Below are 14222 nucleotides of genomic sequence, written 5' to 3' on the forward strand. Positions count from 1 at the left end.
AGGGGTGTGGAGCAGTCAAGGGGCGGCAGATCCCAGGCAGCTTCTCATCCCGCTGGCAGCACCTCCCACAGGGCCGGGCCAGGCTCAGCCAGTCAGCTCAGCCAACCTCGAAACTGCCAAGCAGAAGACAGGAAGCCAGCCTGGCTCCTGGCTTTGGGGCTGGGAACTGTGGGAGGAGGGCCCAGGCCCCACTGGAGGCAACCTTTAGTGTCAAGACCCCAGGAACCAGTCCTCTGTCTGGCCACAGAGACACAGGCTTGTGGCATTTCTCCAGAGGCTCTCTGGGGGCAGGGAGGACCTCCCTGGAACCATAGGCCTAGCCTCTGACCCTGGAAACACCCAGCCTGGGCCTGCCTGAGGGCCAAGTCAGGGCAGGGGGCAGCAAATTTTTAACTCGGAACGTTGATCATTAACAAGGGTAGGAAAGAGTCCAAACCCAGCATCCCTCAAGGGCAGAGACCAGCTCGATCTCTAGCCTCCTACGGAGATGCTGATCCCCCGAGTCTGGTCCCCTGTGAGGCTGGGGCTGAACAGGGTCTTGTCCAGGACCCTGGGAGGCTGGCCCTCAGGGGAGGGCAGGAGGATGGACCTCTCAGGCATCTACCCACCTGTGACCACCCCTTTCACTGCCACCGCCGAGGTGGACTATGGGAAATTGGAGGAGAATCTGCATAAACTGGGCACCTTTCCCTTCCGAGGTAAGTGGGGTCTGTCCACTGGGGGAGTTGGAGGGGTGTGAATGACCCTAGTCTCCTCAGCCAGCGACCAGAGGAGGGTACGCAGGCTCTGTGGAGCTGTTCACAGACAGTCGGGTACCCTGGGGGTCATTCCATTACAGGAGAGGAGCAGGGGGCACTGGTCTGGGGTCAGGAGGCAGACAGGAAGCTAATTGCAGGCCTGTGATCTTGGAATAAAGATCATCTCCCCCAAAGCCTTGTCAGCACCCTCTTCTGGGCAAAGCCTTCTTTGGCCAGATTAATTCCTGCCCTGCACCCTCTGACTCGTTTCCCCCTTTACACAGAGGCCTCCCGTCTCTGAGATCAGGGACAGCTCAACACGCAACGCAGCCACAGGCACAATAAATGGAGATAAAAGGGGCAAGCCCCGCCCATCACCCCGCCCCGCCCACCCGCTTCCGGCACCCACGGCAGTTAGCCGGCGCAGTGCCATCAGTCGCTCCATTTCACAGACGGGAAGCTGGAGCTCACGCTGATGAGATCACTTGCCCAAGGTCACTCCAGCTAATAAATGGCTGAGGTGGGATTTGAACTCAAGTCAGGCTGCACGGTCACATTTGGCTTACTCCACTGCCGACCGATGCATTCCCCCCACTAGACCAGATTCCAACAAATAGGCCCAGGTCAGCCCCAACTTCCCAGGACTTCCCAGGGCTTCCCAGGTGGCGCTAGTGGTAAAGAACCTGACTGCCAGTGCAGGAGACATAAGAGACACAGGTTCGATCCCCTGGAGGAGGGCCTGGCAATCCACTCCAGTATTCTTGCCGGGAGAATCCCATGGACAGAGGAGCCTGGCCGGCTACAGTCCATGGAGTCACAAAGAGCTGCACACAACTAAAGTGACTTAGCACACACAGCACCAACTTGGGAATGGAGTGGTTCTGACCGGTGTGATGCAGTGGAGCGGTTCAGAACATGGACTCTCGATTCAAACCACAGCTCAACCACTGACTTAGCTGTGAGAGAAATCTCTCCAGACCTCAGTTGCCCCATCTGACATGTGGGAGTAATAATGGCCACATCATAGGAGGGTTGGGAGAAAAATCTGAGAGAATGAAAGAGAGAGCATGCTGTAAACTGTGGAGGGTGATATTCATTAGCAGGTATGGACTCCAGTGATGGCGCTGATTACAATAACAGTATGATCGCCACTGTGGCAGAGATGCATTGTGACAGCACCCGCTGGCCTAAAGGAGACCCTTTTCATATCTCTGTGCTCAGGCGATGTGACCCTTCCCTAGGACAGTGAGTGCCCTGTGGATGCCCACGTTGAGCAGTGACACAAAGGGTATTTCTGCTGGGGCCCAGCTCACAGGAGCCTGAAGGTTACAGCTGAGGCCTGATTCTCTTGAAGCAAAGTAAGAAGCTCCTTGAATCTCTGAGAGAAGACTGGGCCTCACCTCCCAGGTTCAAGGACAGTCTAGTGCAGGGGGTGGGGAGGGTGGACTTTGATCTGGGGTCTGTGTGCACCCAGACTCTTCTCTGTACCCTTCCTTCCCCTCCCCTACCCCACTCACTGCTACAGGGGGGTACTGGGGTGCCTGGGAGCATGGCTGCTGTGACTTTGGCAGACTAGCCACCGGTCCATTTCCCATACAACGTACGCAGGCGTCAGCTCCCACCTCAGCTCTCTCTTACCCCCACACACGTGGGAGCAGGGCGCTGTGTGGAAGAACCCAACATCCAGGGTTAGAAGACTTGTAGGAGTATGTTTCTGCCTGTTACGACCTTGGAAAAACCACTGAAACTCTCTAATCCGGTTTCCTCATTTTAGAATGAGAACTGGGCCACAGTGTTCAACGCAGTTCTTCTAAGGAGCCCAAACCTGAGGCCCTGGCACAGAGAATATCGGTCTCTATGGCCCTGTCACAGCTCCCAGGATGCAGTCAGAATGCCTGGGAAAGGGGCAATGAGCCACTTTAGCTCGAAAATCTGTGTCTCTCTTGCTGGATCTTTGCCTCTTTTTGCAGCCCAGGTTTCAGGGGAACCATCACACATCCCACTGCCAGGACGTCCTGCAATAAATTAAAGGTTCACCAAACAGGAGATGATCAATAGGCTGCCTGGGTGGCTTAGATGGTAAAGAATCTGCCTGCATTGCTGGAGATCTGGCTTTGATCTCAGGGTCAGGAAGATCCCTTGGAGAAGGAAATGGCAACCCACTCCAGTATTCTTGCCTGGAGAATCCCATGGACAGAGGAATCTGGCAGGATACAGTCTGTGGGGTCACACAGAGTTGGTCATGACTGAGCAAATATAGATAGGATAAAAAAAAAGAGAGATGGGAATCTGTCTTTGAGGAATCAGTGAACAGTTAAGAGAGTCTTCAGGAAGACATTGCCTGAAACTTTTTATTATTTATTTAGCATTATTAATTTGTATTAATTATTTGAATGAAGAATATTCATTTAAATAAAACTTATAACGAAGAAAAAACGGAAGGGGTTTTGCGGGAGGGGCTTTTGCAGGAGGGCCATTTGTCCCTGAACTCACACCCACAAACAACCTCAAAGATGAACTTTGAATTGTTATTTCCAAATGAGGTTAGTGGATTACCCCAGAGCTACTCCAGCGCTACTCCAGCAGGAGCAGAGAGATGATGTTTCCCATAAAACTTGAAGCTTCTTATTTCCTTATTATGTAGGCAAGTCCATGGATTCTTGTGATGTGTCATATTAATATTTTGTGTATATTGAAGCCATTCATTTGTTAGATGCTTAAAATATTACAATTTTTATAACTGTATTTTGGCATTTAAAAAAATGTGCTATATGCCTCTGGGAGTGACCCAGGCCTGTCTCTACCCTGAGAGGCCCTTGGTATAACTTGGGATTGAGGGCCAAACTCTCAATTGTCTTTAACTACAAGAGCCTGGCCAGCCAGCCCACCCATTCATCACCTGAGCTGTGTGCATCTACAGGGGAGTCAGGAGTAGGGGCAGGAGAAGGCAATGGCACCGCACTCCAGTACTCTTGCCTGGAAAATCCCATGGATGGAGGAGCCTGGTGGGCTGTAATCCAGGGGGTCGCTAGGAGTCGGACACTACTGAGCGACTTCATTTTCACTTTTCGCTTTCATGCATTGGAGAAGGAAATGGCAACCCACTCCAGTGTTCTTGCCTGGAGAATCCCAGGGACAGGGGAGCCTGGTGGGCTGCTGTCTATGGGGTCGCACAGAGTCGGACACGACTGACACGACTTGGCAGCAGCAGGAGTAGGCGCAAAGTCTGGGTTTGCAAGGGCATCACTAAGGCAAGAGGTAGCAGCCCCCATCCTGAAAGAGCCCCAGGGATCTGGGGCTGGGTGAAGTCGCCTATTCTGTGTTTTCTGCCTTCTCAGCCCAATTGTGACCTCATGTTACTTCAGAATGAGCCTCTCCCTTTTTCTTCTGGGCCCTCTCTGTAACGGGGCTAGTGGCTGCAAGTGGAGATGGAATGCTCTGAGCCGACAGTGCAGTAGGCCCTGCACGGGGATGGGGAGTGGGGTGGGGGTGGGGGTGGGGAGGCACGAGGCTTAGGCAACAAGGAATGGATGCCAGCCCAGTCAAGAAGGCCCTTCAACCATGGCCAGCTTGACCCAGCAGACTCTGTCCGTTGGGGACCACCAGATGAGGACGGAAAGAAACCAAAGACTAAAGGATAAGAAGGCCTGGTGTGCAGAATAGATCCCAAGCAGGAGGCGGAAGGGACTCAGAATTGGGGAAGCTACTCTTTTACTGACCTCAGGAACAGCTGTCAGTGGGAGAAAGGTCCTGGGCCTCAGGCCGTTCCTGTCAGGTTGGACATATAGGATTGTGTGGTCTCTCCCTACCCTGCCCCTCAACCACCTTCCTCACAATGAGGCTTATTGCTGAGGCGGGAGGGGCATCCTAGGGAGGGTGCAGTGGGGGGCCTGCCTGCCAGACGCCCTCAGAGAGCCTGTCCTTTCAAGCATGAACCAGACCATCTGGGCTCCCCCACGCCCAGTGTGCTCTTAGCTCTGCCCGCCTGGCGTGGGGTCCTGGAGCCCTTCTTGGAGCTCATCCAGCAACCATCATGCAGGGTGGTGCTGGGGACAGCCCTGTTACTGGGAGGTGGAGGCCTCGTGTTGTGGATGCAGAGGAAGAGGAAAAGGAAGACAGATTCTGAGACCACACAAGAGGTGCAGGAGCCAACAGAGAGCGAAAAATTGAATGATGAGAGTTGGATCAAATCGCACTTTAGCCGTCTTTCCGAGGAGAAGCTGGCCACCAGCAACACTGCCTGCCTCAACACCGCCGGGCCCAGCAGCTCCGCCGCTGCTCCGCAGCCGGACAGTGGCAGCGGGGAGGCCAGCACCACGGTTCGTGTGGAGACCTTCACCACGCGGCAAGGAGACGAGGGCATGGCCCTTCACCGGGAGACCTTCACCAGCAAGCAGAGAATGTCTGGGACTTCCGTGACCAAAGAGACCCACAAGGAGTCTGCGAAGTCCTCGTCCGCGGAGGAGGCCACGTGGGCTGCCGTGGCTGCCTGTACCAAGGAGATTGACACCAAGGGGCAGCAGCTGGCCAACTCCATGCTGCAACGGGCCACGGCCTGCCAGAACTCGGGCCACCTGGAGACCAAGGACATCAACCAGGAGGAGCTGAAGGCCCTCGAGGAGGTGGAGATGAAGCTGAAGGGGAATTTCCTCACCCAGCGGGAATCCACCGTAGCTGGCGCCAACCACACACACACCTACCACAGCCACTGCCACCACGGCCACCAGGGTTATCCAAACCACCAGTCCCACAGCCTGCCCAACCGCAGTCCCCAGGGCTACCACCCCTTTAAAGCCACCTAACCACAGATGGAGATGCCCCTTCCCCCCGCAGGGCTGGCACAGAAGCATAGGCATCCTGTGTGGCCCATCTCTCTGATGGGGCAACCTATGTGGCCCAGAGTAAGATGCTGCTGCCCAAGTCCCTCCTTCCTCAGGCCCCCCCCAAAGGGTCCCGAGCCCCTTCAGCTGCATGAGTGGGATCTGCCCCTGACGGCCCCTGGTGAGGGAGAGCTGGGGAGAATTGGGGCAACTAAGGCAGACTCTCAGGCCCCTGCAGAACCCCCGAGAGAAAATGGGAGAGGCAGATCCCAGGAGCAGCCGAGAGCAACACACTGATGCCAAATGCCTGAGCTGAGCCAATAAAGCCTTGCATACCCTTACTCTTGAGTCTGGAGGCTCTGTGGCCAGCCCCGGGTCTGGGCGGGCCTCTGGGGAGAGTGTTCCTCCTGCCAAGTCCTCTTCTGGTAGGCTGATTCAAGGATCCCTAAATTAGCTTCTGGGGTCTTAGGTTCTGGGCATGGGAGATCTCCACAGGGCTCAACTCCCGTTTTTACCTGCTGCCGCCAGAGGAGAAGGAAGCAGCCAGGAGCTGGGGGGTGCGGGGGAGTCCAGTGCGGTGCGGGTTGGAAGTAAGTAGGGGTGGGATGTAGGCCTACAGTCCTCTTGGTGCTGCTCCCTCCCCTCCCCCACTGGGATCGTGCTGGTGCCTCCCCACCAGCTACCTCCAGAGCCGCGGTATTGGGCTACGTACTCTCTCCTGGTTTATGCTGCTGTTGCTGGGGCTGGGGCTGCCACTGCTGCAGTACTACTAAGCAAGAGCATCACTCCTACTACAATCACTCCCCTGCCTTTAAAACATTTTTAATATTTATTTATTTAGGCTGTGCCAGGTCTTAGCTGCAGTATGTGGGATCTTTAGCTGCGGCATCTGGGCTCTAGTTTCTGATCAGGAATCAAACCTGGGCCCCCTGTGTTAGGAGTGTGGCTGCTGCTGCTGCTGCTAAGTCGCTTCAGTCATGTCCGACTCCGTGCGACCCCATAGATGGCAGCCCACCAGGCTCCCCTGTCCCTGGGATTCTCCAGGCAAGAACACTGGAGTGGGTTGCAATCATTTCCTTCTCCAGTGCATGAGAGTGAAAAGTGAAAGTGAAGTCGCTCAGTCGTGCCCGACTCTTCGCGACCCCATGGACTGCAGCCTACCAGCCTACCCCGTCCATGAGGAGTGTGGAGTCTTAGCCATTGGGCCACCAGGGAAATCCCTCCCTCCAACCACCACCTTTTTTTAAGTTTTTAGTACATGCCACGCTCTGTGTCATGTTACAGCACAGACCCAAGAGGAAGGTATTACATTATCTCCACTTTGCAGGTGAGGCTCAGAGGTGTAATCTTCTCAGAGGTGGCATAGACAGTAGGTGGATATTGCTGGGGTCAGAGCCCAATGTGGCCTGACTCCAAAGCTCGTACCCCTAATCCCTGCCCTCTGCTGCTCCCTGGTCTGATGCCCACTGTCCCCTGAACTGTTGTCTCTCATAATTGTCCCTGTCCTCTTCCCACATGTCCTGACATGCTTTGTACAAGAGACCCACAAGCCTGGGACTCTCCCTACCTCCTCTTTCTGGGTCCCAAGAAGCCATTTTTGGGGCAAATGATGACGTCCCTGTTAAGCTGTTAAAGGGAGACAGCTGTCTTCCCCAGGAAACTTGACAGAAGTCAGCTACACGGCACTGTCTAACCCCCAGTGTCTCCTTTACATAGACATTTCTTACCATTTGTATCTATTATGGATTTACCAGTGGTTTCCAAACTGTGAGGAGAAGGCAATGGCACCCCACTCCAGTACTCTTGCCTGGAAAATCCCATGGATGGAGGAGCCTGGTAGGCTTTAGTCCGTGGGGTCATGAAGAGTCGGACATGACTGAGCAACTTCACTTTCACTTTTCACTTCCATGCATTGGAGAAGGAAATGGCAACCCACTCCAGTTCTTGCCTGGAGAATCCCAGGGACGGGGGAGCCTGGTAGGCTGCAGGCCGTGGGGTCCCACAGAGTTGGACACGACTGAGCGACTGTGGGCCTCAAACTCCAGGAAGGAGGTGCCTAGAATCATTGCAAAGAATGGATAAATCTATAAACACTCTAAATGTAGTCAATTGTGACTTTATGGAGCACAGTTAGGAGTATTTGAATATTTCTGACACTACTAATCAGTGACTATATAAATGTTGATATGTGTGTGTGTAAGGTACTTCATAATAAAAATCTTAATTGGGAAAAAAATGGAGCCAATCGTACTGGGAAGTGTTGGAAGATGCTAATTAAACAGAAACCAAAAGCAGTAAGTTTTGGCTTCTGAAAATGACTGTTAAAATTTGTGCATTTATTTGAAAGACCTTAAATCCCTTATTTAACACTTAATACATAAAATTTCAGATTAGCTAATTATGACTTTGGAATCTTAGCTTTTAAAAAGTTTCACACTGGCAAAAATTTCAAATAAGGTCTGCAGTTAGCATTGTACTCATGTTCACTGTCTGGTTTTGATCACTGTTCTCTAATTAGGTATGATGACGGAGGGATGTATGGAAATCCTCTGTACCATTTTTGCAGCTTTCCTGTAAATCTGAAGGTAGTTCAAGTTAAAAGTCAAAAAATTATTGGACAATTCAGTTATGAGCTCATGTCAAAGTTTTACTACAGTTGTACTTCAGGGAAAATAGCTTTTAAGGAGCCAATTCAAGTATAAACTCTGGGTAAGGATATTTTTTATAAGAAAGGAGAATGGCTAAATCATTGTTAGACTAGATAGAAAAGTGAACAGTCACTCGCCTCTTGCCTGAGAGTCTGCTGGGGGTCGGGGGGTGGCTGGTTTCCCAGATCAAGGCTTAATTCCATTAAAACTCATTAGGAAATTGCTTCAGCATTTCATCAGGAACTTTCCTTTCTTCCTAGTGGGAGGTTATGAATTACATCATGCAGAAAAGTTCTGCCCCAGACCAGGTTTGGGATAATTTTTCTTTCATACTACCAATTGTCAACACATAGGTCAACAGGCAGTGTGCTAGGTGTCACAGAGGAGGCCAACATGAGGCAGATGCTATCCTTGACCTAGATTCTTCTAGACTAGTGCTGAGCAAGGACAAAACACCGTGGAGTCCAGTGGGGAGGGGGTTTGAGGAAGGCTTCAAGGTCCTTGCAGCATGTGGGGGGCTGCGACTAAGGCGGTGTTCTGGGCAGAGGGAAGAACAGGAGCAAAGGCGTACTGCAGGAAGATGGTCGTGTGTCTGGGGGCTCTGACAGTCAGTTTGGCTGGAAGGGAGTGTTTAGAGATCAGCAACAGAGGAGGAGGAAAAGCCTGGAAAGTGACTCCAAAGCCTCAAGCCAAGGAGGACTTAGGAAAATGTCTGTTCAATTTCCTCATTTCACAGCAGAGGCCAGTTGGAGAAATTTTTCCTAGTCCCAACAGGTGGGGGTAAGGGAGGTCGAAGGATTCTGAGGATCTCCACGCAGTTTTGAGTAGACAGCAGGGAAGGACTAGGAACAGGCAAGAGAAGTTCAGAGGAAACATGCTCAGGGAAGACTGGATTCCAAGAAGACTTCTCGGAGGAGGTGGCAATGATGATGGGCCAAGGTGTGTGATACTGACTGGAGAAGCTCCTTATGTAAAAGAGATTGTGCTTCCTCTTGGCCACAGTAAGTCACCCTGTTGCTTGTGTGTCTTCAGCCTCCACCCAACTCCCCTTATCAGGCCACACTGGCTCCTAGAGGACCCAGAGTAACCATGTGGCAAGGGAGAGAAGCTTCTCACATGAGCTTCTTTCCTGTCAGAGCTGGAGGGGCTGAGAGGTCCCTGAATGCAGCCTCCCCTCCCATACCAGCCACCGTCCCCCTCCTCAGACTGAAAGTTGCCATGATCCAGTTTTAAGGTTTGAGCACTTCCTCTGACTCCATAATGACTATAGCTACTTGAGTGCTGGGTTCTGTCTATTGTAGGCATTTGTAAATAGGATCTCATTTAAACTTCACATAACTTTAAAAAGGGCACTAAAATTACCCCCATTTTCCAGTTGAGGAAGCTGAAGTTTGATTAAGCTATTTGCTCAAGAGATCAGAGCTGGCAAGGGGCCACACTGGGAGTTAACCTTGGGCTCTTGGTGCCAGCTCTGCTGCTCCCTGCTTCCCCAGCGCTCACTTTCCTCATCCACCACCCATCTGAAGTTCTGGTCTTTCGTCTTCTTTAGCTCCGCCTCCACACCCAGCGGCATACTGGGCCTGAACCTGGACATCTCGTCAAGGAAAAGGAGGGGGTTCTTGGCAGTATCACTTCACAGACTTCAAAGTGCTTTTTTTCTCTCATACATTTTCTCATTTGAGCCTTTAAGACAGCTCTATAAGGTAGGCCTGAAGTGCCCTTATTGTCCGGAGTCTCAGAGAGCCATGTAACTTGCCCAACAGCCAGAGGGGCCTGAGTCCAGCGCTTGCCTGACTCTATCACCCTTCCTCTTCCCCAGCCTGGACTCACTGCCTTCTTGAGAGTCAGGTCTGGGTTGGATGCTCCCTTAAGTAAAACGAGGAGAGGCCACTAGGAGTCTGGAGCACAGAGCCTGCTTCACCCACCTGCTCCCACCCCCGGCCAAGCTCAAGACCCAGCCATCCTGCTGTTTAGGCCAAGTCCACCTGTGGGACATGGAGGTTTCTGGACTTGGCCACCAGAATGAAAGGGGACTTGGCAGTGAGTGACTATGGCTGGAGAGATGTCTGCATCAAGAAGCCCCCTTCAGGAGGGCTTGGGGAGGCAGGAGCTGAAGCTTGGCCTCTAAATCCTTAGCCAGAGGCTACTGGGCCTGTCATGGCTGGACTGGAGCCCTCTCTGGGGTTGGCAACTCTGCGAGTGGGATGATCCACTGAGAAATCAGTGAGCGAGAAGAAGGCTTCTACCATGGGCTCCTAGCCTGACGTGGAAGAGCTGATGCTGAGGCGATGATCTAACAGAAGCAGAAAGCTATTTGCCTCTGCAATGTTACCAAGACACGAACCTGGGGGAGAAATGCTAAACATCCAGGAAGTTCTTCCAGCAGCCCGCTTAGTAGACTTGATGGGATAGTGAACAGTACAGAGAAAGCCTTGTGGTGTAAAGCTGACTCCCCACCAACACTGTGTCCTCTTAAGGATGACTCACGGGAACAATCTTTCTCGGTCCCAGTGCCAGGAAAATCTGTGTTTCTCCAGGGCAGCTGCTTTGCATTATCTTGATTTCTACATATCTGTCAGCTGACTACATTTCCCTTTTAGCTTTGACTGTCAGGAACCTCCAATCTCTGTCAGAACTGAACGGCAGCGATTTTGTATATTAATATAGCCCCCACTTTCTTTCGTTTCTCCCCAATAGTCTTCTATGCATTAATAATCTTTGTGTATCGTATGCTATATTTAAGGGAAAAAATTTGGGGATGGGATGGAGAGGAGAAAGAAGAGGAAAGAGAAAGTTGAATGAAAAAAGCTGAGAGGAAAATGGTTTTGCATTCTCTTTAGATGCAGTTGAAGAGCATCAGTTCTACTGGTCTCTTGGGGATATGAAGTGATTGACACCTCTAATGTTAGAAACCTCACAAATTGGATAAAACAGGAAATGCAAAATAAAATAACGAGATGACACTTTTGATCCAGAAAATTGGCAAGAATTTGTTCTGACAACACTCAGTATTGATGTGAATGAGCACTCACAGGTTTTCCCTCTGTGCTGCTACATATGGACTGGCTAACTGGAAGTCTGGCGCATGAAAGTGCATTTACCTGCGACTCAGCCAGTACACACCTAAGTATCTAAACTGAGAGAAACTCTTAAACTGTTGGTTTCAGCGTTGTTTATAATAGCAAAATAGGAAATATTCTATTATGCCAAAAGGAGAATGAAAAGTTAAGTTGTGGTCTAACTTCACAAGAGAGTATTACATAGCAATGAAAACGAATGAATCGGGGCTCTCTGTACCGCTGTGGACAAAGCTCAAAACCTAATGGTGAGCAAAAATGGCAAAGAGCAGAAGATTATGTGATTCCATTTCTATAAAGTCTTAATAAGCAAAAAACCCATTATATATTGTTTATGGCTCCAGATTTGTGTTTTAAGGGTACAAAGACACGAATGGGAACCATGAACACTTGAGACAGGCCAGAGATGAGGAAGAGATGGGGGGAGGTGGTCGAGGGTGCTGGGTACACTGATGTGGATTATATTATTACCTATTCTTTTTGATATGCTGAAATATCTCATTAAAACAAAAAAAATGGTGTGAACACTGTCACTGCAATAGGGGACAACACTCTGCCTGCCTCAGGACAAAGATGGGAAGGAAATGTGTGAAAAACAGCGGTGCTGGGGAGGTAGGAACCTGGGTGAGTTAAGACCGACGGCCAGTTTTTCACAAGCAGGTAGTAGGGTCTTGCTTCTCTTGCAGGCTTCGTGCTCCAGGGCTCCAATGGCGAGTTCCCCTTCCTGACCAGCAGTGAGCGCCTGGAGGTGGTGAGCCGCGCACGCCAGGCCCTGCCCAAGGACAAGCTCCTGCTGGCCGGCTCCGGCTGCGAGTGTGAGGCCTGAATTCCCCGGGCCTGGCGGTGGCTGCATGTGGGGGGCTGGCTCCCTGGCCTGGAGCTGGGTTCAGTCTAGGTCTTGCTCTGTCTCTTCTGCGTCCCTCGCTTGCCTCGGTCCTAGTCTGGTCCTCTCCCTTCCGCCCTCGCCCACCATGGCCTGTAGGGAAGACTTCTTTCTTCCTCCTGTAGCTACTCAGGCCACGGTGGAGATGACCGTGAGCATGGCCCAGGCTGGGGCTGACGCCGCCATGGTGGTGACCCCTTGCTACTATCGTGGCCGCATGAGCAGCACCGCCCTCATTCACCACTACACCAAGGTGGGTTAAGGTGGGGGTGTGGGTTTGAGGCCTGGGCCCAGAGGAAGCTGGGTGGAGCAGAGATTCTGCCCAGGGAGGGGAGGGGAGAAGCAAGGAGCAGAGTGGTGAACAGCAGCTTGGGAGAGGGGAGGGACACCACCAGCTACCAGCTATGTGACCGTGGGCAACTGACCTAACCCTGCTGTGCCGCTCTTCCCGCCCTTCTCAAATGGGAGGAATAATGAATCTTCCTCCAGGGAGGATTAGATCAATCAAAACGAAAAGGACTTGGAGCTGTGCCTGGCACATAGCAGTCTTAAGTGTCACCCAGGATCAGTGCTTCCAGTTGGGGTGCCCAGCTCTGTGGTTTCTCACCCAAGAGGTGGGCCAGCCCAGGCAGTCCTGCACTGCCCCAGGCTCCAGCCGCCTCGGGCCTGGGGCAGCGGCCCCTCTTCTCTGCATCCTCAGGTGGCTGACCTGTCTCCAGTTCCTGTGGTACTGCCCCCCTCTCTTCTCTGCGCCCTCAGGTGGCTGATCTGTCTCCAATTCCTGTGGTGCTGTACAGCGTCCCAGCCAACACGGGGCTGGACCTGCCGGTGGACGCAGTGGCCACGCTTTCCCAGCACCCCAATATTGTGGGCATCAAGGACAGCGGGGGTGACGTGAGTGGCAGTGGCCCTTAGCTGGGGACTCCTTCTTCTCTTCTCCTTTGATACCGACTTCAGGGCAGCTCTAGGACCTGCTTCAGTCCTGGGCTCTGGTGTGGGTTCCCTCTGTCCTCTGGGCTCTCTGGGGATCGTCTGAATCAAGGGGGCATCTCTCTGGGACCTTGACTCTCATTCTCCCCCACCTGCCCAGCCCCCAGCCCCCAGCCCCCAGCCAGGCCGGCAGCAGAGCCTGTGGGCCCAGCTCTCACACTAGCTTGGCCGTTATTACAGGTGACCAGGATTGGGCTGATTGTTCACAAGACCAGGAGTCAGGATTTCCAGGTGTTGGCCGGATCGGCTGGCTTCCTACTGGCCAGCTATGCCATAGGTAGGCCTCCTAGTCCTCTCAGACTGTGACAAGTGGTCATGATACAGGCAGCTGGGTTTTTCTGGGAAAGACGCTGAAGGCCAGGACTGTGTGGACAGGGGGCTTTTGCCAGCCTGCCTGCTGGGAAACCTCAGAGATATGCCTCACCACTTACTTATCTGAATAGTGGATGCTTCTAAGTGACCTTGTTAGGCAGAGGAGGGTGGCTGTGAACAATCCCCTGGCCTGTAGTGGAGATGCCTGCAGTTTGTTCTAAGTCCCAAGCTCCCTGCTTAGGTGACAAATTTAGCTCCTTTAATCTCACCTTGTAAATCATCCTCTAAGGGCAGAGGCCTTGGGGTGCTTCCCACCAGTCTGGGAGTGCATTTTCCTCTCTCCCTGGGCCCAGGCCAGAATGAATTGTCAGGCCTGCAGGGTTGGCCTGGGGATCTTCAGCTGATTGAGCAGACTCTGCTGCAGTCTAGGATCCTAGGAATGTTATCGTTTAGACCAAGTGCTCTTGTCTGCTTGGGGTCAAGGTCCCTGAGTTCAGACTGGATTTGGGCCCCGGAGGGGAGGGAAGCACCTGCTCCCATTAGCTAAAGCCCCAGTGATTTGAGATTTGAGTTACTTTTCCAGCGATGCAGGGGACAATGCTGCTTCATGTTCTCTCTGGTCTCTGCAGATTTTGGCTTGTGGTATATGTTCTGCATAACTCCCCTCTGCCCTGTCACAGTCTCTAAAGGGGAGGGTTAGGGGAGACCCATTTATGCTTCCTTCCTGAGTGTGGTAGGTGGAAATAGCACTGGAG

The 14222-nt window shown here is 52.4% G+C and overlaps 2 protein-coding genes across 4 annotated transcripts in view; both read left to right on the forward strand.

Moving 5' to 3' along the window:
* Window positions 1-14222, forward strand: part of HOGA1 (4-hydroxy-2-oxoglutarate aldolase 1) — a 27290-nt gene continuing 13068 nt past the window's right edge. For 2 of the 3 annotated variants that reach the window (XR_011252239.1, XR_011252240.1), the window contains exons 1-5: window positions 70-698; window positions 11969-12097; window positions 12291-12418; window positions 12925-13059; window positions 13336-13432. Coding sequence is in view for 1 of the 3 variants with exons in the window: in XM_069568250.1 (XP_069424351.1) it covers window positions 488-698; window positions 11969-12097; window positions 12291-12418; window positions 12925-13059; window positions 13336-13432 (700 nt within the window). In the remaining 2 variants the exon portion in view is untranslated. Of the gene's footprint in view, window positions 699-11968; window positions 12098-12290; window positions 12419-12924; window positions 13060-13335; window positions 13433-14222 lie in introns of all 3 variants that reach the window. The other variant, XM_069568250.1, reaches the window with a different exon arrangement.
* C22H10orf62 (chromosome 22 C10orf62 homolog) lies at window positions 3827-5896 on the forward strand. Its single transcript, XM_069568251.1, has one exon. The coding sequence runs from the start codon at window positions 4829-4831 to the stop codon at window positions 5537-5539; it is 711 nt and encodes a 236-aa protein (XP_069424352.1). The 5' UTR covers window positions 3827-4828; the 3' UTR covers window positions 5540-5896.

Source organism: Ovis canadensis, chromosome 22 (assembly GCF_042477335.2).
Source record: "Ovis canadensis isolate MfBH-ARS-UI-01 breed Bighorn chromosome 22, ARS-UI_OviCan_v2, whole genome shotgun sequence".
NCBI lineage: Eukaryota > Metazoa > Chordata > Mammalia > Artiodactyla > Bovidae > Ovis > Ovis canadensis.